The sequence below is a fragment of the Hordeum vulgare genome, chromosome 5H (genome assembly GCF_904849725.1).
Source record: "Hordeum vulgare subsp. vulgare chromosome 5H, MorexV3_pseudomolecules_assembly, whole genome shotgun sequence".
Lineage (NCBI taxonomy): Eukaryota > Viridiplantae > Streptophyta > Magnoliopsida > Poales > Poaceae > Hordeum > Hordeum vulgare.
Window position 1 is genome coordinate 492,370,168 of NC_058522.1, and position 20,837 is coordinate 492,391,004.

The window sequence follows — 20,837 nt, forward strand, 5'->3', positions numbered from 1 at the left end:
GCTGCAAAATGCTCATCGGAACCAAGAAACAAATGGTAACAAATAAAATGGTTCCAGCACACTAGCAGTCTTACAATTAGTCTGTTCATTTCCTCTAACATATGCCCAACGGCAAACCGATCAGCGCCTGAGTTTAAGCTAATAACAACAGCAACATGGAGTATGTCCATAACCGGATGCGACAATGCCTCCTCTACCGGACCAAAACCAAAAGGTTCAACCTAGAATTCCCAAAGCGACTTCCTTCAACTACAGACAAACGCCTCCCGCGGCACTGTCAACATATGTGATCGATCATCCCAACCGTTTAACCCAAACTACAAAGCCAACACGAAAGCCACTACACCTGCGCATCATCATCATCATCTCCGCACCTAGTTGTTTCAGATGCCGCCGCCTCCCGACGACTTTCCGTCGCCCCACATCGGCCCTTTCATCTTGAGGTCGCGTGCCGCCTGCTGGAACTGCTGTGCCTGCAGCGGGTGCAGTGGCTGCTGCTGGTGGTGGTGGTGCTGAGGGCGCATCGGCTGCTGCTGCTGCTGGGGTTGCTGGTGGAGCTGGAGCTGTTGCAGCTGGTGCGTCGCTAGCAGAGACTGCATGGATTGGTTGTTGTGGAACATCTGCTGGTTTCCTCCAAACTGGTGTGGCGCCTGCGACATACCGCCATAGTTCATCAGCATCCCCCCACCGTTGCCCATCTGGCCTGTCGCCACCTTCAGCCTCTGAACCTCCGTTTTCAGGGTGTCATTTAGAGCTGCACCAGGGGGGGAAAGAATGTTAAGGAAACAATAAAACTCATAAATTTCCTTGCATACATGCAGTCTAAGGAATGACGAGCATAAAGGTATAATCAGAGAAGTATTTTTACAGAAAAAAATGATATCTGTGATATGCTTGGTGTACAGTGTAGACTAGATGCACAAAGGTTTTTCTTATAATCATTGACATCGTAAAGTTCCTATTATACAGGTACTCAGATTGCAAACAACTGACTTCTTCTAACACACAACTGACAGATCTTCTAACCCTTCTTCTATTATATGCATCAGCGTGACCTGCAAAGTCTTATTACTTATGCTGTACACCTAATAATGTCTAGTTTTTAAAACTAGAATCAGGCAAATTTAGGGGTCATAAATATGTGTATTACCATCTTGTAGGTGGACTTGCTGCTCCATGTTCTGCAGCCGTAGCTTCAATTCACCATTCTCACTTGTTAGCCCACTGGTATCTCTCTGGCATAGGAACATAATTTGAAGAATGGTCATTAGCTATCTGAATTAAACACACGATTTATCACTACATAATAAATAGGGGATGGGCATAGAAATCAAGTATCTTCATCCCGAAAAATATATATGATATTCAGTGTTTTGATGGATAATGAGATGTGAAGACAGTAAATTTGACTGACGGCAAGCTGAGGGCAAATCCAGTTGCTAGAAGGCAGAAATACCATGTTTATAGCCTTAACAGTTGTAGGTTTGACCAGAAGGAACTTCAATGCATTCAAATATCAGCATGCCAAACTGCTGTACGTTGGCACACGTTCCACACATGGTTTACACTGTTTTTATCATCCATTTAGAATATGATATACAGTATAAAAAAGGTCCACCTTCCTGCAAACAGAAAATGCATGTAGTACATTCTGAAGATACATGGACGAAACCCCGTAATACCAACAGCCAAAAACTGCACCACAAATGGGCAGCACTGGCTCTCTTTCTCAGATCACAATGTGTATTTCTTCCTGTTCATGTAATAGTTACTACCTTCCTTTGTACACCGCATTTTCTTTTCCTTCCTATAAACTTCTACTCCCTCTGTACCATAATATTTGTTGTTGGAGAGAACTAGTCTAGTTCTCCCCAACAACAAGTATTTAGGAACAGAGGAAGTATATTACTATCATGATGATCTATGTTACGTTTTAGAACTTGGTAATGACTAGTAGCCGGTCAATCCAAGTTCTGGAAATGCCTAAAAATCTTTTGACATCTAACAGAAAGGCTTATGATTATGAAAAAACACTTGCATTTAGATTCAACTTAAGCTTCTCGACTGGGAAACCACAAACACAAGCAGGCAAGCACAGAGTATTGCAAAAGTACTTTTAAGCAAGGTTTAATTATCACACAGATCGTTGCCCATGGGCCACAGGTGAGAAGTGGTCAGATGCATTGGGTATTTATTCAATATGTATATTATGTTTATTATGATATTGCTTTGAAGTGTGCTCCATACCATCTCTATTTTTAGTGCATCTATTATGGGTATAGCTTGAGACCTGCCAACTAGCCCACCAACAAGTGGTACCTCAATATTATCACTATATTCCAAAACGCACATGGCATAGCAATACGACAAAATTTCGTTGCGTATTAGTTTCAAAAACAGGGAGACAACCTATTGCATCTTGTAACATACAACATGATGCTTCCGACAGCATCATCACTATGTGGCTGTACTCAATGCCACTTGTGCTAATTATATACCAGAACTTCCATCCTTAAAATGGCTTATCTTGAAAACATTCAATGCTATGTAAATATGACAGAAGATCTCCACGTCATCTTCAGGAAACCACCTTAAACCAAAGGGCATGTAACAGACGGTTTTTACTTTGAAGAATTTGGATAAATTATTCAACACATTCCTAAGCTCCAATGATTTCAGATAGAATACATCCATACGCGCAAGTTTAACACATATATCAATCGAACTTGAGATAATGAAGTCATGTGTGGAGTTTCCTTAGCCGCATCCAAAATGATCTCATAAATGGATTAAAACTTTATAAGCACAAAAACTCCAAAGTGATAATGGATACCTGTAGCAATGACAACTGGGCTGACAATGTTGTTGCTTCTGTCTGCAGGGTTTGCACCTTGCGCTCAAGTTCACCAATATAGCGCATTTTCCTTTCCTTCGATCTTGCTGCGGATTGTCTATTAGCCCAAATCCTGTCAAATCATCCGAATCACAGATCAGCATATGCTCATGTGTACCACATAAACAGATGACCTTCATCTTCAACAAAAATGCTATCTAAAGAATGTAAACATAAGGGTGCTGAACATGAGGCATCTGATTCCAATCGCACTTCTGTCCAGCAAATGGATCTCTTTCCTCGCGCTCTAACTGTCTAACCTATCTGAGACCTATCTTTTCTCAGTTCTCACCTGATCTACCATACCAAAATACTTGTGCAAGCATAGCATTTTACACCCACTCATGCCAAGTAGTGTACTCAATCCTTCCGTAGCTATGATTCTCACCAGTGGATGAAGCAAATACTTGATGTGAAATGCCGTTGAAGAAAAAATGCAGGCATTTCACAAAAGGCTACCTGAACTCTACAGAAGATGATGGACATTTCAGAATAGTAGAAATTAAAGGAGAAATCAAACCTTTTTGCCCTCTTGGGGTCGACAAGAGCAAGCTCGGCCAGCTTCGCCGCGGACACGGCCTTCTTGGCCTCCACAGTGGACATCCCATCCATCCCCGGCGCCCCCACCAGGTCCTCGGCCTTGATCGACATCGACTCGTCCATGGACTGGCTGTGCTGGTGCTTCGGCCTCATCACGTGGCCCGCCCTGGCCGCCTCGCCCCCGCCGGCAGCGGCGGCTGACGACGACTCCGCCTGGTCCGACGACGGCCCGCACGACGAGTTGAGCTTGTCCACGTCGAGGAACATGGAGAAGAGCTCCTCGTCGTTCTCGTCCGACAGCGAGGGCCCGTCGCCGCCCCCGGGCGCGCAGAGGTCGAGGTCGTCGGGGAGGCTGAGGATCTCGGAGTGCGCGCGCCGGTGGCCCGGGTTCCTGGTGGGGAAGTCCGGCATGCGGCTGATGTCGTACTCCGGCGGGGGAGTGGCCGAGCGTCGCGAGGACTGCGGCGGCAGGCCGTCGCCGCCGCCGTCCGCCGAGATCCGGGACCTGTCCTTGTTCATCTTGCCGGCACCAGGGCCCCGCCGAATCTCCTCAAACGCGCCGCCTTTTTGCAAGTCCACGGAGCTAATCAAGCTTGAGCCAAGAAAAACAACACACGCGGCTCAGAACTCAAGATTACACGCACCACAGCAAAAGAATCGGAGGAAATTCTTGGCCGGAAGAAGAGCGACCAGAGCGCGGAAATCGGGTGGAAATTCTTGCGGGGGAAAAGGGGGAGGAAGATCTCGGAGCCGGGTCGCAAGAAGAACACGATGCTGAGCAAGGGGAGGGAGAGGGAATGGGAGCGAGAGGCGAGGGTGGTTTGGGCTGTCTCACCTGAGATTCGAGCTGCGTTCGGCCCTTGCTGATCTATCGCCCTCACGCCTGCTGCTTATCACTTCTTGGCATCATTTGCATGAGGAGGCAGATGGCATGATGATGATACAACTCAACACATGAAGGAGATTTATTTATAACAGTTTTTTATATTTACTTTTATTTTTTATTTTAATGGAAAAATGGAAGTGCCTAGCCTGCTTCATTCATTCCTTATGAGCAGGAGGGGACCAGCTATGCTGGGGCTTGTCTACAAGGAAGAGTTCTTGTCAAGTGGCAAGTGACAAAAGTTTGGCTCCTCTTATAGATGTTTTTAGGGGTGTTGTTAACGATATATGTGTGATGATTAGTTTTCTCTCTTTAGTGAAATTCTTGTCATGCCACTAAATTTCATAAGCAAATTTGTCTCCTATTCCACATAGTGTTGGGTTGTTTGAATCATTTGGTATATCTCACACTTTTAGTTCCTGATTGCGCCGCTAACAAGAAATGTTTTACTCACCAAAAAAGATGAAGGTTTGTGAGTGGGATACGAAGACACGGCTGTCCCATGACTTACTTGTCGAGGACGAAACATTGATAGTTGTGTGGTAGAAATGACAATGCCAACACGAAGGATGGTTTTGTCTCGTCTTTCAACCGTCCATACGAGTGCTACTCGATGCTTGCCACCATGAGGACGTAGCCGGAGATGGTCTCCAAAGGCTAACATAAGACAACAATGTCATAGTTGAGCTGTGGTAAGGACGACGAAGCAGGCATTCCAAACGAGAAAGTTGATATTTAGTGGGTATTTTTTGATCTATTTTGCGCGGGAGAAGTTGGTACTACGCGACGTGTTAACATGCTAACCCAAACTTCTCTTTGAAATCGGTATTACTTCGTGCAGAAAAGTTGTATTACTATTTAAGGAGATTAATTAGTTACTATCATTATTTAGCATGTAAGCGAATAGAATACATTAAAAGGCGACATATTTGGATATGAGTTTTTTTGTGAAAGGGGTCACAGCTATTATAAAAGTTCACGAGAAGTACAAAGCATCTCAAACATAATAAAAATTACTCGAGATTTCAAGACCACAGAATAACCACCACTGCCCCCAAAAAGGACCGCTAACACGCCACTGTCGTCGCTCCCTATCGGAGACGGTTTGACCTTGTTGACAACCGGGGAAGTCTTCGTGCATGTGTGATACATTCATTTCGCATCACTATTTTTTACTACAATGTATCTTATTCTAATGATTTCACATTACGGTCCAATTTTAATGTCTTTCCTCTTTTAAAATGCAAGTTATACAAAGAGAGGGGGATTACCAACAACTGAAATTCTAGACCTAAAATAATTACATAAGAGAAAGAAATTTTTGAGAGCTCAAAATGAAGCATGGATTTTTTGAAGAATTGTTTTGAAATATATAATGAATATTGGAGCAAAGAAGTACCAGGGGGCCCACCAGGTAGCCACATAGCCAAGTGGTACAACCTACTCCATCATCGCGCCACATGCTCATGCGGGGCCATGGTGGCTTATCTCACAATTCCCTTTGGCCATAAATTCTCATTTATCCTAGAAAAATCACATAAAATTCTCGAGGCTTTAACCCATCGTATGCGAGGTGGAACTTGGGCGGAGCAGTTTTGCTCTCCCTGGGAGGGGGAAACAGAACCTTCATCAAACTGCATTCATCATGAGGATCATCTTCATCTTCACCGACATCTTCATGAGCACCATTTCAACTCCAAGTACTAGTTCATCACTTTTATTCAACCTTTGTATCAAAACTCGGATTGATACTTGTGATTGATAGTAGTGTTGATTACACCTTCTAGTTGATGATTAATGGTTTAATCAGTGGAAGATTGTCGTGTTCAGATTGTTAATCATATATTTATACCCACTGATCATGATCAATATGATGATTTGTGAGTAATTCCCTTAGAACTTGAGGATGAGACCTTTTACCAGTAATTATGTGAAGTTGATGGCCGTTCAATGTTTTGGTATTATGTTGTGTTGTTTTTCCTCTAGTGTTGTTATGTGAATGTTGACTAAATGACACTCCACCATCTTTGGGCCATGGGAAGCATTGTGGAATTAATTTTTGGATGATGGGTTGCATGAGTGATAGAAACATAAACCCTAGTTTGTGAATTATTCTCTAAGGTGTTCTTTTGGATCCAATTGTTTAATGACATGGTCAGATTTATCTTAATTAATTATATTGTAGATGTGGATGCTTGCATGCAGAGTATAATCATAAGTAAGCATTTGTTACACTTAGGATAGTACCTTATCTCTGATCCACCCACATAACACTTATAAAGACAATGAACGTAATTCGATGAATAGTGGTGATAGTAACTTGGCAATATCCCCATGTGTCCTCGGGAACATTTTAGTCACCATAAGAAGTGACATTGGCTTGTCCTTAGCAGAATTAAGGATTTGGCCACTTGATTCACCTTGTTAATTTTGTTACTTGCTACCTTGTTACTATTTATCCTCTATCAAACTATCTATAAGAAACTATCTTACAACACTTGGAGTGAAACATTCCTGAAACAACCTATCGTTTCCTTTTGTTCCTCATTGCACCTTCCTATGATTGTTTGCCTATACTTGTGGGTTGTTAACGTGCCCCTAAGAACCAGTGCCCTAGATACACAATCGTCGTTATTGAACTCTTGCATTGATGTGAAGCACCTAACACCAAATCTCGCTACATGACAAAAAGCCCTAACCTCACCGTCCCAAGGAGACAATAGGAATCTACACCGGAGATGTGTCAAATACGTGCAAACGAAGGAACTAGAGGGGGATCAAAACCTCAAATACAAACTCTAAGAAGAAATGCCGCCATCCGCCTGAGCGCAACGAATGCGAGGACTAAAAACCCTAACCTAAACTACTAACAAATGAAGCAGATTTATTTATAAAGGATTTTTATATTTACTTTTTTTAATGGAGGGAAAGGGAAGTGCCTAGGCTGCTTCATTCATTCGTTGTGAGCACGAGGGGACAAGCTATGCTAGGGCGTGTCTACAAGGAGAGTTCTTGTCAAGTGGCAAGTGACAAAGTTTTGGTTCCTCTTATACTAGAGGTTTTCAGGAGTGTTGTCTCCTAAAAAGAAAAGATTTTTTTGCGACAAAAAAGAAAAAAAATATGAGTGTTGTTAAAATAAATGTGTGATGATTAGTTTCCTCTCTTTAGAGAAATTCCCATTGTGCCACTAAATTTCCTAATTAAACTCGTCTGTCTTCTCGATAATGTTGAGTTCTTTGAACCATTTGGTATATTTTGCACTTACAATTCGTGATTGCGTCGCTAACAAAAAATATTTCACTCACAAGGACCGATGAAAGTTTGTGGATGGGCTACAAAGATACAACTATCCTATGATTTACGTACTTGTCGAGGACGAAACATTTGTAGTCATGTGTTAGAAGCGACAATGCCCACACGAAGGATGGTTTTTTCCTGACGTTCAACCATCCATACGAGTGCTACTGGATGCTTGCCACCATGAGGATGGAGCCGGAGATGGTCCTCAAAGGCTAACATAAGACAACAGTGTCATGGTTGATTTGTGGTAAGCACGACGAAGCGGGCATTCCAAAAGAGGAAGGCGATATTTTGTGGGTATTTTTTGGGTCTATTTTGCACGGGAGAAGTTTGTACCACGCTACGCGTTAACAAGATGACACACACTTCTCTTTGAAATTGATATTACTTCATGCAGAAAACTTGTAATGCTATCTGAGGCGATTAATCAATTATTACCATTAATTAGCATGTAACTTATTAGAATACATTAAAAGGCAACACATTTGGATATGAGTTCTTTTTCCGAAAGGGATCAGAGCTATTATAAAAGTTCACAGGAAGTACAAAACATCGCAAACATAATAAAAATTACTCAAGAGTTCAAAACCATCGAAGTATGGCCACTCCGCTAGAATGGGCCGCCGACGTGTTGTTGTCATCGCTCCCTATCACAGCTGGCTTGACCTTGTCGATGAGAGGCGTGGCCATTTTGCATCATTATTTTTTACTATAATTTATCTTATTCTAATAATATAGTTTACAATATGGTGCAATTCTAATGTCTTTTCTCTATTGAAATGCAAGGTATACAAAGAGAGGGGGGTTACCGTCACCTGAAATTCTAATTCTTGAGAGCTCAAAACAAATTAAAGCGTGGATTTTTCAAGAATTATGTCAGAATATATAATTAATATTGGAGCAAAGAAGTACCAGACCCACCATGCAACCACATGGCTAGGTGGCACAACCCATCCCCATGATCGTGGCACCTCTAGTGTGGGGTCGTGGTGGCTCGCCTCGTGATGCCCTTTGGCCATAAATTCCCATTTACCCTAGAAAAAATACAAAAATTCTTGGGACTTTTCGCCTCCATCTACTAGGTGGAACTTGGACGGGGCACTTTTGCTCTACGGAGGAGCGATTCTAAAGGGAAAATTTCCCTCTAGGAGAGGGAAATCAAAGCCGTCATCATCACCAACAGTCCATTTATCATGGAATCGTCATCTTTATCAACATATTCATGGGAACCATCTGAGCTTCAACTCCTAGTCAATCTCTTGTGTTGAGTCTTTGTATCAAACCTCAGATTGGTACCTCGGTGTGCTAGTAGTGTTGATTACACCTTATGGTTGATGATTGTTGGTTTAAATTGGTGAAAGATTGTCATGTTCAGATTGTTGATCATATATTTATGCCCACTGATCATGATCAATATGATGAGTTGTGAGTAATTCCATTAGTTCTTGAGGACATGCGAGAAGTCTTGTTACTAGTAATTATATGAAGTTGATGCCCGTTCAATGTTTTGGTATTATGTTGTGTTGTTTTCCTTTAGTGGTGTTATGTGAACACTGACAACATGACACCTCGCCATCTTTAGGCCTACAAAAGGAATTATGGAATTAGTTTGTGGATGATGTGTTGCAGTAGTGATAGAAACCTAAACCCTATTTTGTGAATTGTTTTGTAAGGTGCTATTTTGGACCAACTGTTTAATGATATGGTTACATTTATATTAATTAATTATCTTATAGTTGCATATGCTTATATGGATAGTATATTCATATGTAGGTATTTTATCAAGTTTGGGTAGTACCTTAGCTACGATCCAACCACATAACACTTATCAAGGCAAATGAACGTAATTCGATGAACTATGGTGATAGTAAGTTGGCGATACTATGTTTTAGTCACTACAACAAGTCCATCTTTGCTACTCATGTGAGATCACATTAACATCGCACACGCTATTCTATGACCAGGGCCGGTCCATACATATTCCGGGCCCTAGGGCGAGACGATAAAATGGGGCCCTTGTGGACAAATAAAATTAAGAATATATTGTTTTTTTAGAAAAAAATAGTACATAGCATATATTGATCGTCCAGAGAACTACTCCCTTCGTCCCAAAATTCTTGTCTTAGATTTGTCTAGATATGAATGTATCTAGTCACATTTTAGTATTTTGATACATCCATTTCTAGACAAACCTAAGACAATAATTTTGGGACGGAGGGAGTACATCATAATAATATGGAAACAATATAGTTCTATAAAAGAGTGCTCTTCTAATTTGCACAAAAGAGACTATCATCTCGCTCTTTTAAGTATGAAAACTTGTCAAAACTGATAGCAACTTGAATATTTTATGTATTTTTCACTTCATTTTCTCACAGATAAACAATTTTTAGAACACATGTCACCAAATAATTGCAGAAAAACTGTCAATATATACATGAAACAAAAGCACCTAAGTATGGGCATATGGCTTGATGCCGAATTGTCGATGTAGTTTCCGAGATGTACAAGGCTGCAATACTCATTCCCCGCCCCCTTCTCATCCCTGGATCGAATGAAGGTTTGAAGAACAGGCCAACAAAAGAGTAGGAACTAGGAAGAGAAGAATTGAAGATGTCAGATGGAAAGGCGGACTGTTTAACATGAATGAAAAAGAGTACTTGATTAGGCGAAGAAGGGACATGTACCATCTTTGATGTGGTGATGCCTCAAACGTCTATTGATGGGAAACGTTGAGGATGCAATGAGAGGTGATTGGGTAAGGGGATAGCACCATCGGTCTCCATTAATGGATGCAAGGAGCACCACCTCGGATTTGGAAGTGCACGAGGGGCGGCGCTGTTCTCTAGGATTGGAGAATTTGGGGGAGGAGTCGAGGTTTTTCTTTTAGGAGCCTAAGAGGCGAGGTGACTGGCGGAGATCGATGGAGTGCTGCAGCACCCTAGCAAACCAGCCATAGATTCTTTCCGTCTAGGAGTGCTAGCTACGTGGTGGGCTTGGGCCTTTTTTCCCTCTTATTTTTTTAACCTAAAGGAAAAAATATCCTAATACGTAAATTGTACTACTAACTACGAAGGGGCCCTTACCTCCCAGGGCCCCAGGGCGGTAGCCCCGTTGCCCCGGCCTATGGGTCGGCCATGTCTATGACACACCGTTTATAATGTGTGCCGCATCGCAAACAATTCACGAATGTAAAGCGTGTACGATAAGGGGGTTATCACACACATTTGGTTCCACTATGACCGTATGTGATAGGATATAAGAGTGCATACGTTTATCCTTATATAACCGTATGTGAAGGTTGAATCTATCCCACGCGCTGCGCTATTGATAAACGTTTGTGATTTATAAAATGTCCCAATCGTGTCATCCATACTTCTCAATCGTATCATCCATGCTACTCGTGTCTAATGAAGGCATGTCACACGCGTTCTTCTTTGACCAATATTTATGATGGGCACAACCCCATAAACAGTTCACGATACCAAATCGTGTGTGATAAGGAACTATCACAAACACTTGATGAGAAGTAATTGTGTACGCTAGTGTTGTTAATATCACACGTTTTTCTTGGTTGATCGTGTGCGTAGCAGAGATTCATCGCACACGTCGTGTGTGGAGAAATGCGTCTAGTCTTGAATTTGATCGCACATGTTTTACTTTCTCAAACTGTGTGCATTGTGATGGCCCACACAACTTAATTTATCCATAATTTAATACATGCATTCATAATTCACATAATTTAAATTTGAAAGTAGGAAATTATTTATTTCATATCGAATAATATTTAAATATAGATTGAAGAATGAATGCATGATTCGGTTCACATGTACATATACTCAAGAACTACATAAGCATCAATCCGCCAAAAAAAGGAAAACTAGAGAAGGGGCAAACAAGGAATGATGGAACCACGGTTGTATTAAAGACGGTAAAGAAAGAGTCTAAATACATTTTGGTTGCTACTCAACGTGAAGCGAAATGCACATATTGTGCCCTTCTCCATGCCTAACTCATAGACGACTCAAGGCCAGACCCTAGTGATGGTCGCCCGCCCATCCTTCATTGTTTTCATTAGAATTATCGATACTCATTGTAGTCTTGATGATATACTTTAACCTTTATTACATGTCCACCAATCATGTGCTTTGCAAGGTAATCTTGAATAAACTGCTTTGAGAACCACTTCAAAAGAAAAAGGTTCAGACATTGTTGTGTGACAACTCACTATGGGTAGTACTAATAGAAGGCTACAGACTACATAGTTACCATCCTTTAGCTCACTATTGTGTTGGATAGAGCATAAAAAAATAGTCTAATTGGCATTTTCCTCTCTTTTTCCTTAATAATCCTTATTAGTTTCGTCACTTGATGCTAGTTCATGAATATTTCATTGCCCCACACGTAAAAAGAATCCAGACGTGGATCTTTACCATGAACATATGTACCTACAAGCAACAAGTCAATATTGGAAGCTAAAATGCAGTTGTAGAATGGTGTAATACATTACTCCATCAGTTCCACAATGTCTTGAGCATAAACATTTTGAGAAGTCAACATTTGCTAATTTTGACCAAGTTTGTAGAGAAAAACATATACATCTAAAATTCCAAATCCATTTCATTAGACACATCACAAAATTTACTTTCATATTGTATACATTTTGGTGTGGTATATATAAATAGTATGCTCTATAAATTTGTTCAGAGTTTCTAAAGTTTGTATGTTCAAAAAATCAATATACAATACATTATGGAACGAATAGAGTATAAGGCGAGGGATGAAAAAACCCTCGATGGAAACAACGACCACTCGCATTGGTGTCGTGTGCAAGTACATGGAAAGTCATGATAAGTACAACATGCTTAACATCAACCAAATATACAAGTTAACTGCTTGAAATAAAAAAGGCATATTTTCTCACTATAACAACCAAATATAGCCATTGGAAAATAGACAAAGGCTCAATGCAACCAACCTAACAACCAAATATAGAAAAGCAAGGCATGTGCTTGAAAACTAGACAAATGCTCACTATAACCAACCTAACAAACAGATAGAGTATAGCAAGGCATGTGATTTAAAATTAGACAAATTCTCATTTCAAGAGATACACAGAAACATGACATAAATGTTTAAAATGGGAGTTATGGCCAGTGGTTAACACCACCACACATAACATGTGGTATTGATGAAATTGAACTGCACAGTTGATACTTGCACATAATGAACATTCATTGTGAATAACTGAAAGAAATAAGGCATATATGCTCAATATAACAACCAAATATAGCCATTGAAAACTTGACAAATGCTCAATGCAACCAACCTAACAACCAGATATAGAAAAGCAAGGCATCTGCTTGAAAACTCGACAAATGCTCAATTAAACATTGCATGGTTGTCGCATGGCAAAAGCTACTACAAAAATGGGTATGAGAGGACTAGCTAGAAAAAGTATGATTTGCTCACATGATGTTGCCTCACTTTTCATGGATGGGCTCCTTCCACTTGGAATTTTTTGTGCCCAGGGTGCGTCCTAGATGTCCCCTTGTAAGAGTTGTAGTGTGTTCCTTTCTCTTAGTCGATGAGATGTGACTTTGGAGCTAAGGATCCAAAGCCACCACCGCAGAACATTACCTTAAGAAATAACAAAAGAGGCTCCATGGCGTACAAGGATCGCAAATCCATGACTACGAGGTGGAGGAGATCAACGACGGGGCCTTTAAAGAGATCAATGTCAGTTAAACCAAAGGCGTTGTCGGTGGACCACTTAACTTGCGACATGGACCTAGTGAAGCCGTCGATGTTGACAAGCTTGATGCCATAGCCGATTCCCCTGAGATACATGAATACGTGATCCCGCAAACTTGAACCCTTCGGCGTGGCAACGTCCTCACCATGGTTCCTCTGGGATCTATGGGTCGGCACGAACGACGCCCACCTCCCCAGCATATGGCGGAGAGGCTACGATAAACCTTTTTTTGCTCGTATGCTCCTCGAGATCCATAGGATATGTGGTCAGGCTAATTATGTTGCGACTCTTTGGAGTGCGATATGTGGATCTAGGGGAAAGGGACACCAACATCCTCATCTACAAACTCACGGCGGTGATGGTATATGTGGATCGGTGGGTAACCTGAACTTGTTTAGCTAGGAGGCACGGGAAGACCGGCTGAGGTTAGTGGTGGATGGCGGTGGCGGGGCTGAGCTAGAGTTCGAGCAGGGGAGGAAGGGGGGAAGGTGTTGTGTGGACTGGGGAGGGGGTGATACTAAAAATGTTAGTAATGGTGAGTGGAGATGGTGGTGGACGAGGGATGACGACGGTTCAAATGCCTCGACAACTAAAATTTTACTATAGGGTCAGTGGTGGACGAGGGATGGAAGCAGTTGAAATATCGCTACCACTTAAATTTGGGTAAAGGAACTAAAGCGTGGTGGGAACAACCAAGATCGCACACGGTCCAAACATAACAAAGTGGGGACGTTGCAACGAAATGCTGCGAAACCACGAATTTCTGCATCGCTCAAGGCAGGTAGCTTTTTCTATGACTTCTCAAGGCGGGTTCATCTCACACGGTTCATCTTCATTTTCAGACACAGACGTGAAATTCATCCTACATTTGCACATGCCCACAAACATATGACACAAACACTTGGCTAATTTTCACCACAAAATACCTTATTTTGCAGCGGATTAGTTGCATTAGTTCATACACTCACTAATTTACAAATAGTTCATCAATTTACATGTAGATGAACTACACAAAATATTCACTATGCCATGGATGCATACAAATACCGCGCCGCCACCGTCATCATTATCTTCCTCGGCTCAGAAGGAGTTTTCAAAGGAACTCGTCAAGTCGATGAACTCCATGGTTCCACGACGGTGACCGACAGGGCTACCTCGGCCGAAGCGACCGCGGGGCCTTTTGCCAGGTTTGCCGCTATCGGCGAAGCTACCTTTGTCACGGCGACATTCCCCAGGGTAGCCACCATCATCGACGAAGTTGTCGAGGCGTCCGCGTGGGCCATTGGGACACATAGGGGCACAACTCTTCAAGAGCTGCGTCCCAGGTCGTTGTGGCCGCCGTGACGACCGGTATTGCCAGGGCTGTCATCGCAGCTGCAAGGACTGCACCGGTGATACGTCCATTTTGCATCATGCTTTTATGTTGATATTTATCGCTTTATGGGCTGTTATTACACTTCACAGTACAATACTTATGCCTTTTCTCTCTTATTTTATAAGGTTTACATGAAGAGGGAGAATGCCGGCAGTTGGAATTCTGGTCTGAAAAGGGAGCAAGTTTTAGATACCTATTCTGCGCAACTCCAAAAGCCGTGAAAATAAACAAGGAATTATTTTGGATTTTATAAAAAATACTGGGCGGAATAAGTACTGGAGGGGAGCCACCAGGAGGCCACAAGCCTGCCAGGCGCGACCTACCCCCTGGCCGCGCCTGGGTGGCTTGTGGGCCCCCTGTTGCCCCTCCGGCTCCCATCTTCTGCTATAAGGAGGGTTTCGTCCCAGAAAAAAATCAAGAGCAGGCTTTCGGGAGGAATCGCCGCCGCCACAAGGCGGTACTTGAGCAGAACCTATCTAGAGCTCCGGCAGGGCCGTCGTGCCGAGGAAACTTCCCTCCCGAAGGGGGAAATCACCGCCATCGTCATCACCACCACTCCTCTCATCAGAGGGGACTCATCTCCATAAACATATTCATCAACACCATCACATCTCCAAACCCTAGTTCATCTCTTGTAACCATTCTCCGTCTCGTGACTCCGATTGGTACTTGTAAGGTTGCTAGTAGTGTTAATTACTCTTTGTAGTTGATGCTAGTTGGATTACTCGATGGAAGATCATATGTTTAGATCTCTAATGCTATTCAATACCTCTCTGTTCATGAACATAATTATGCTTTATGAGTAGTCACTTTTGTTCCTGAGGACATGGGATAAGTCTTGCTATAAGTAGTCATGTGAATTTGGTATTCGTTCGATATTTTGATGCTTTGTATGTTGTATTTCCTCTAGTGGTGTTATGTGAACGTCGACTACATAACACTTCACCATCATTTGGGCCTATAGGAAGGCATTGGGAAGTAATAAGTAGATGATGGGTTGCTAGAGTGACAGAAGCTTAAACCCTAGTTTATGTGTTGCTTCCTAAGGGGCTGGTTTGGATCCACTAGTTTAATGCTATGGTTAGACTTAGTCTTAATTCTTCTTTCGTAGTTGCGGATGCTTGAGAGAGGGGTTAATCATAAGTGGGATGTTTGTCCAAGTAAGGGCAACACCCAAGCACCAGTCCACCCACATATCAAACGATCAAAGTAGCGTACGTGAATCATATGAACATGATGAAAACTAGCTTGACAGAAATTCCTATGTGTCCTCGGGAGCGTTTCACCTCATATAAGAGTTTGTCCAGGCTTGTCCCTTGCTACAAAAGGGATTGGGCCATCTTGCTGCACCTTTGTTACTATTGTTACTTGCTACTTGCCACGAATCATCTTATCACACAACTATCTGTTACCGATAATTTCAGTGCCTGCAGAGAATACCTTGGTGGAAAGCACTTGTCAGTTGCTTCTGCTCCTCGTTGGGTTCGACACTCTTACTTATCGAAAGGACTACGATAGGTCCCCTACACTTGTGGGTGATCAAGACTCTTTTCTGGCGCCGTTTCCGGGGAGTGAAGGGCCTTTGGTAAGGAAACATTTATATAGTGTGCTGAAATTTATTGTCCCTTGTCACTATGGAAACTAATCCTTTGAGGAGCTTGTTTGGGGTATCTTCACCTCAAACGGAAGCACAAGGAGTTTCTCCTCAACCTACTGCACCTACTGAAAATATTTGTTATGAAATTCCTTCGGGTATGCTAGAGAAACTGTTAGTTAATCCTTTTACACGAAATGGAACTTCTGCTGCTGGCTACGCCTATAGGGATTTCCTTGGCAAGTATGCAAAGGATTCCCCCGCGGCCTTGGAGCCTTGCGTTGGTGTTACCTTGAAGAGGAAAGGGTGATGTAGCACAGCGACGGTAAGTATTTCCCTCAGTTTGAGAACCAAGGTATCAATCCAGTAGGAGGATCGCGTCAAGTCACAAGTACCTGCACAAACACAAAGAGCTTGCACCCAACGCTACAAAGGGGTTGTCAATCCCTTATAGATTGTTTGTAAAGTGAGAACTGAAAGCAAAAAGTAAACAAAGCAAAGTAAAAGTAAAAGTTGAGATAATAATTGCGAGTAGACCCGGGGGCCGTAGTTTTCACTAGTGGCTTCTCTCATGAAAGCAAGTAGACGGTGGGTGAACGAATCACTGTCGAGCAATTGATAGAACCGCGCAAAGTCATGACATTATCTATGGCAATGATCATACATATAGGCATCACGTCCAAAACAAGTAGACCGATACTTTCTGCATCTAGTACTATTACTCCACACATCGACCGCTATCCAGCATGCATCTAGTGTATTGACTTCATAAGAACAGAGTAACGCCTTAAGCAAGATGACATGATGTAGATGGACAATCTCAAATCTATGATGAAAGCCCATCTTGTTACCCTTGATGGCAACAACATGATGCGTGCCTTACTGCCCCTTCTGTCACTCGGAAAGGTCACTGCACGGTATGAACCCAAAACCAAACACTTCTCCCATTGCAAGAGTCATAGATCTAGTTGGCCAAACAAAACCCAAGACTCAGAGAGACTTACAAGGATATCAAATCATGCATATAAGAAATCAGCAAAGACTCAAATATAATTCATAGATAATCTGATCACAAATCCACAATTTATCGGATCTCAACATACACACCGCCAAAGAGGATTACATCGGATAGATCTCCATGAAGATCATGGAGAACTTTGTATTGAAGATCCAAGAGAGAGAAGAAGCCATCTAGCTACTAACTATGGACCCGTAGGTCTAAAGTTACTCACGAGTCATTGGAGAGGCAATGATGTTGATGTAGAAGCCCTCCAGCTCCAAAGTACCCTCCGGCAGGGCACCGAGAAGGGTCTCTAGATGAGATCTCGCAGAAACGGAAGCTTGCGGCGGCGGAAAAGTGGTTTCGTGGACGCCCTGATTTTTTCTCGGATTTTAGGGAGTATATAGGCCAAAGAGCTAGGGGAGGGGAGCTCCAGGGGGGCCACAAGCCTGGTAGCCGCGGCCCCCCTGGCCGCGGCTACAGGGCTTGTGAGCTCCGTGTGGGACTCCTTCCTTGGCCCTCAAGTCCCCCGATCTTCTTCTGTTCTGGAAAAATTCATTTCGGGGATTTTATTCCATTTGGACTTCGTTCCAAAATCAGATCTGAAAAGAGTCAAAAACACAGAAAAAACAGGAACTGGCACTTGGCACTGAATTAATAAGTTAGTCCCAAAAAAGATATAAAAGGTATATAAAACATCCAAAGTTGACAAGATAACAACATGAAACCATCAAAAATTACAGACACGTTTGAGACGTATCAAGCCTCCCCAAGCTTAACTCCTGCTCGTCCTCGAGTAGGGAAGTGATAAAGAATGAATTTTTGATGCTTTCATGCTACCTAGCATAGATGTCCTTTGTAACTCCTCTTATGTGACATGCATGTTTAGATCCGTTAGATTCAAAACAATAGTTTGCTATTGACATGGATACAATAATACTTCAAGCAAACTAGCAAGGTAATCATGAACTTTCAAAATAACAAGGCCAAAAGAAAGTTATCCCTACAAAATCATATAGCCTGGCTATGCTCTATCATCCTTGCGCAACGAATTTAAATCATGCACAACCTCGGTATTGGCCAAGTAATTGTTTTCACACCTTTACTTTCTCAAACCTTTTCAACTCTCACGCAATACATGAGCGTGAGCCATGGTTTTAGCACTATAAGTGGAATGGAGTGTGGTGGAGGTTGCAAGGCAAACAAGGAGAAGATGGTCACATTGACTAGGCATATCAATGAGCTATGGAGATGCTCATCAATAGATATCAATGTGAATGAGTAGGGATTGCCGTACAAATGATGGACTAGAGCTAAGAGTATGTGAAAGCTCTTAAATAAAACTAGTGGGTGTGCATCCAACTTGCTTGCCCACGAAGACCTAAGGCAATTTTGAGGAAGCCCATCATTGGAATATACAAGCCAAGTTATATAATGAAAATTTCCCACTAGCTATATGGTGGTGACAAAACGAGAGACTCGCAATCATGAAGATCATGGTGCTTAATAAGCACAAGTGTGGAAAGATAGTAGCATTGTCCCTTCTCTCTTTTTCTCTCATTTTTTGGTGGGATCTTTGGCCTCTTTTTTTGTGGGCATCTTTGGCCTCTTTTTGTAAATGGGCTTCGCTGGCCTCTTTTATTTCCTCACATGGGACAATGCTCCATCAATGATGACCATCACACTTACGACTCAAAACTTAGAGCAATGATGACTCTATATGGAGTGCCTTCGGTAGTGTACCGTGACAATGATCTAGCATGGCATAGACATCAATGGAAACATCATGCTAGCTATCTTATGATCATGCAATGGCAATGTAGAAGTGGTGGCACATGTCATGGTGGTAGTTTCATGGAAATATATCTCGGAATGGCTTTGAAAATGCCATAGTAGGTAGGTATGGTGGCTGTTTTGAGGGAGGCTATATGGTGGGTTTTATGCACCGGCGGAAGTTGCACGACACTAAAGAAGATAGTGATGGTGGAAGGTGAAAGTGCATCTAAACCATGGACTCAACATTAGTCATGAAGAACTCATATACTTGTTGCAAAAGTTTTAGTAGTAATCGAAACAAAGCATTCAACGCATACTCCTAGGGGAAGGGTTGGTAGGTATAAACCATCGCGCGATCCCGACCGCTACACAAAGGATGACAATCAATAAACTAATCATGCTCAGACTTCATCACATAGCGGTTCACCATACATGCATTCTACGGGAATCACTAACTTCAAGACAAGTATTTCTAGATCCACAACACCTTACTAGTATAACTTCAATATTACCACAACCACAACTCAAAACTAATTGAGATGAATCAAACTTCTCTAACTACTCAATGCACATGAAGGTGGAAGTTTTCATATCCCTTTGGATAACTACCCCTTTTGAGACTACTTTCATAGAATAGATCAACTACCATGCCACGCACTGCCGTGCTCCAAAAGATAGAAGTGAAGCACAAAGAGCAAAATCAACTCAAAAGATATAAGTGAAACATATGTGAGCTGAATTGCCTAACCAAAGGATATAAGTGAAGCTCGACAAAATCACAGTGAGTGCATGTCTCTCTCTCTAGGTGTGCAGCAAGGAAGATTGTGACACAACAAAAATAAAATACTCCTACGATACGAGACGCTCCAAGCAAAACACATAACATGTGGTGAATAAAAATATAGCCCCAAGTAACGTTACCGATGGATTGAAGACGAAAGAGGGGATGCCTTCCCGGGGAATCCCCAAGCTTAGGCTTTTTCAGCATCCTTGAATCAACTTGGGGTGCCTTGGGCATCCCCAATCTAGAGCTCTTGCCACTCTTTATCTCTTTGTCCATAAGAACTTCACCCAAAACTTGAAAACTTCACAACACGAAACTTAAACATAAACTCGTGATATCATTAGTATAAGAAAGCAAATCACCACTTCCTTAGGTACTGTAGAAAACTTAAATTCTACTTATGTTGATGTTGGGTTACTGTATTTTCAATCTTCCATGGCTAATACCCCCGATACTATCCATAGTTTCATCAAAATAAGCAACCAACTCAACAAAAACATAATCTGTTAACAGGAGACCAGTCTGTAGCAATCTGTATACTTCGTATACTTCTGGTACTTCACAAATTCTGAAAAACGATAGTCTAAAGAATTTGTGTAGAAATCAGCAGCAAAAACAATCAACTCAAAAGCTCTCACAGAAAAAAATGAAAATTCTTTTCGTGAGCAGAAAGTTTCTGTCTTTTCCAGCATGATCAAACGATCATCCCCAAGACTAATCATAATGGTTTCACTTGGCACAAACGCAAAAGAAACACAAAAAACACAATCATAACAGAATTATGAAAGTGTGGAAAACACAAAACGGAAAGAAAAAGGATAGATTCGTTGGGTTGCCTCCCAACAAGCGCTATTGTTTAACGCCCTTAGCTAGGCATAAGGTGATGGAATCACGTATAGTCATCTTTGGTGCTCAAACCATAAGTAGTGTGATCATT

The 20,837-nt window shown here is 42.1% G+C and overlaps 1 protein-coding gene across 3 annotated transcripts; it reads right to left on the bottom strand.

Moving 5' to 3' along the window:
• Positions 1–33: 33 nt before the first annotated feature.
• Positions 34–4,394, bottom strand: LOC123399922 (transcription factor RF2a-like). 3 transcript variants are annotated; one of them, XM_045094305.1, is made up of 5 exons: positions 4,269–4,394; positions 3,414–4,025; positions 2,834–2,966; positions 1,151–1,235; positions 34–754 (listed from the first exon to the last, which is right to left on the bottom strand). In XM_045094305.1, the coding sequence occupies exons 2-5, from the start codon at positions 3,950–3,952 to the stop codon at positions 384–386; spliced, it is 1,128 nt and encodes a 375-aa protein (XP_044950240.1). In that variant the 5' UTR covers positions 3,953–4,025; positions 4,269–4,394; the 3' UTR covers positions 34–383. The 3 variants fall into 3 exon arrangements, with proteins under 3 accessions (XP_044950240.1, XP_044950241.1, XP_044950242.1); XM_045094306.1 differs by having other exon boundaries at positions 3,414–3,996; positions 4,078–4,394; XM_045094307.1 differs by lacking the exon at positions 4,269–4,394 and adding an exon at positions 4,124–4,262.
• Positions 4,395–20,837: the final 16,443 nt, after the last annotated feature.

What these genes read in the sequence shown, in the direction of transcription:
- LOC123399922 (XM_045094305.1), bottom strand. Translation starts at nt 3,952, where the DNA reads ATGAACAAGGACAGGTCCCGGATCTCGGCGGACGGCGGCGGCGACGGC. An exon ending in CCCAGTTGTCATTGCTACAG is followed by an intron (nt 1,236 to 2,833) that starts GTATCCATTATC and finishes TTCCTATGCCAG; the next exon opens with AGAGATACCAGTGGGCTAAC. An exon ending in GCAAGTCCACCTACAAGATG is followed by an intron (nt 755 to 1,150) that starts GTAATACACATA and finishes CCCCTGGTGCAG; the next exon opens with CTCTAAATGACACCCTGAAA.